Genomic DNA, 2,174 nt, shown 5'->3' on the forward strand with positions numbered 1-2,174 from the left:
ATGGAACATGGTGGAGTCGTTGTAGGCGTACGGCGACTTGACCGAATGCGCCTGGGAGTTGATATCCGTGTTGGAGTTGTAGTTGCTGGGCGTGCTGGAGGAGGCCACCCGCCCGCCCACCGCCACGCCCTCACTCCGGCTGTAGGGAGAGCTGGAGGTCTTGCAGGTGGAGCGGGAGGTCGTGCTGGCCGTGGAGATGCCGATGTTGCGCCGCAGGATGTTGAAGTCGTCATTGTAGGTGAGGGCCGAGCGCTGTGGGGTGGAGGAGGGGGGGAAGGGGTTAGCTTGTGGTGCGTGTGCCTTAGGAGTTTTGTTTTTGGCGTTGCTGTTATTTACTTGATTAACATTCTTTCTTAGGCAAATGTAAATGCGGAAGAAAAATACAAAATTAAGATATTCACACAAGAATCTAGATCAGCCCATGACCGAAACATTTAATAACGTTCATGAAGCACAACATTCTTCCATTTCCCCTTCCCAGCCGAGGACGCGAATGACGAGTGCTCACCGAGGAGTGCGACGGCCGCGTGACGCTCAGAGTCTCCTGGTAGGGCACCTTCCTCCCTGTGCAGGCGAGGAACATGAAGTAGAGCGAGTCCCTGACGCGGCTGTTGAGGAGGCAGTATCCTACGAGTACGAAGAGGGCCGTCAGCAGGGAGAACACCGAGAAGAAGTAGTGCAGGATCTCGAGGTCCTCTGACACCGAAAGGACCGCCAGCACCCACGTAGCCCCGAGGAGAGGCAGGAACAGGATGCCGAGCCACAACAGCGTCCTGCGGTCGGGAGATACAGCAATGAGATAAAATGGCTACGAATTATTCCAGGGATATGGCACAGTGTATCTTAAAGAACTTATCAATCCATAACATTTAAAAATTGAGCAATTGCAAGCTCCACATTTGCACTTATAGTTATAGAGAAGAGTGAAAAAGAACAAATAATTTGGAAGCCCTAGACAGACCTGAGGTTTCCGAATCCTTCGATATGCCCCTTGAGGGTGAGGGAAGCGCGGATGGCCAGGACGAACACCAGCAGAATGATGATGACGATGGTGCAAATCGGGCCCACCAAGGCCCACACCACGTTCTCGTAGATGCTTAACCAACAGCTGTACAAACAAACATACGTAAGTCTCGCTCATTTATTTGTTATTGTCATCTAATGTTCTTTTATTTATCGCTCTGTCTATCTGAATATTTCCATATAGCTGTATATATCTATCCACCACACGCGATCTTTCAATTGTGAACAACCTATCAAATATCATATGAAAAGAGCAAATTGCAGACTTTCTTAATATATATTACATTTTTCTCTCTCTACATTCTCTGCAGAAAAGAAATAACCCGAAAAACTCACAAGAAGTAGTTCCCGTACTGGTCGGCGCGCACGCCCACGGACAGACCCACGATGATGGCGGGCAGCCCGTACCCGCAGGAGTAGTAGAACCGCATCTGGCCGTGGTTCACGTCGCGCATCTCCGTTAGCATCCGGTACAGGTGAACTCCCTCGATGAGCAGCCACGTGAACACGCACAGCCAGAAGTAGTGGAGGCCGATGGCTACCATTTTGCAAGGGAACTGTGGCGAAGAGTGAATGTGAAATGGGAGAATTATTTAAGTGAATGTAAAGGAGTCGTAAAATTGGCATTATCTTACTCAACATTCAGACATCAAAACTGTTTATTCACGCTTGCAAAGAAAACAAATCTACTCATAGAACTTTTCCTCCTCAAAACCACCACATCCCAACCAACCTCCTGTTGCACAAGAATATGCCTGATCTTCAAAGCCGCGAGGAAGAGCAGCTGCACGATGAAGATGCAAGCAGTCAGGTTCTTGTGGATCGTGTTCGAGTTGGTCTGGGCGCCGCGGAGGAGGCAGAAGGCGATGAACGCGAGGAGGAGTAGCACCAGTGACAGGATGAGGCCCGTGTAGGTCGTCACGTCCTCGGCGATGGACGGCTCGGCGAGGAACTGTGAGGGGCGTGGGTAAGACTAGTAAGGAAGGTGCTTTTATCGCGAGAAATTACTGTAGTGTTTACCTCTATGAAAATTATAATTTGAACATGAGATTTGAAGGTACTGTGCTTTTGATCACCTAATGTAAGGTATCCTACTGTCATAAATATGTTATATTTCCCCCAAAACAGAAACAACCATAAACAGCATATCT

At 48.9% G+C, this 2,174-nt stretch overlaps 1 protein-coding gene across 1 annotated transcript in view; it reads right to left on the bottom strand.

Moving 5' to 3' along the window:
• The window catches only part of LOC119593496 (protocadherin-like wing polarity protein stan), a gene marked incomplete at its 5' end in the record, with an annotated part of 16,607 nt that overhangs the window by 5,182 nt on the left and 9,251 nt on the right, over positions 1-2,174 (bottom strand). Inside the window, 5 exon segments of the mRNA XM_037942446.1 lie at positions 1-252; positions 509-773; positions 962-1,108; positions 1,360-1,580; positions 1,757-1,975. Of these exon segments, the coding sequence (XP_037798374.1) occupies positions 1-252; positions 509-773; positions 962-1,108; positions 1,360-1,580; positions 1,757-1,975 (1,104 nt within the window).

This window comes from Penaeus monodon, chromosome 32 (genome assembly GCF_015228065.2).
Source record: "Penaeus monodon isolate SGIC_2016 chromosome 32, NSTDA_Pmon_1, whole genome shotgun sequence".
Taxonomy (NCBI): domain Eukaryota; kingdom Metazoa; phylum Arthropoda; class Malacostraca; order Decapoda; family Penaeidae; genus Penaeus; species Penaeus monodon.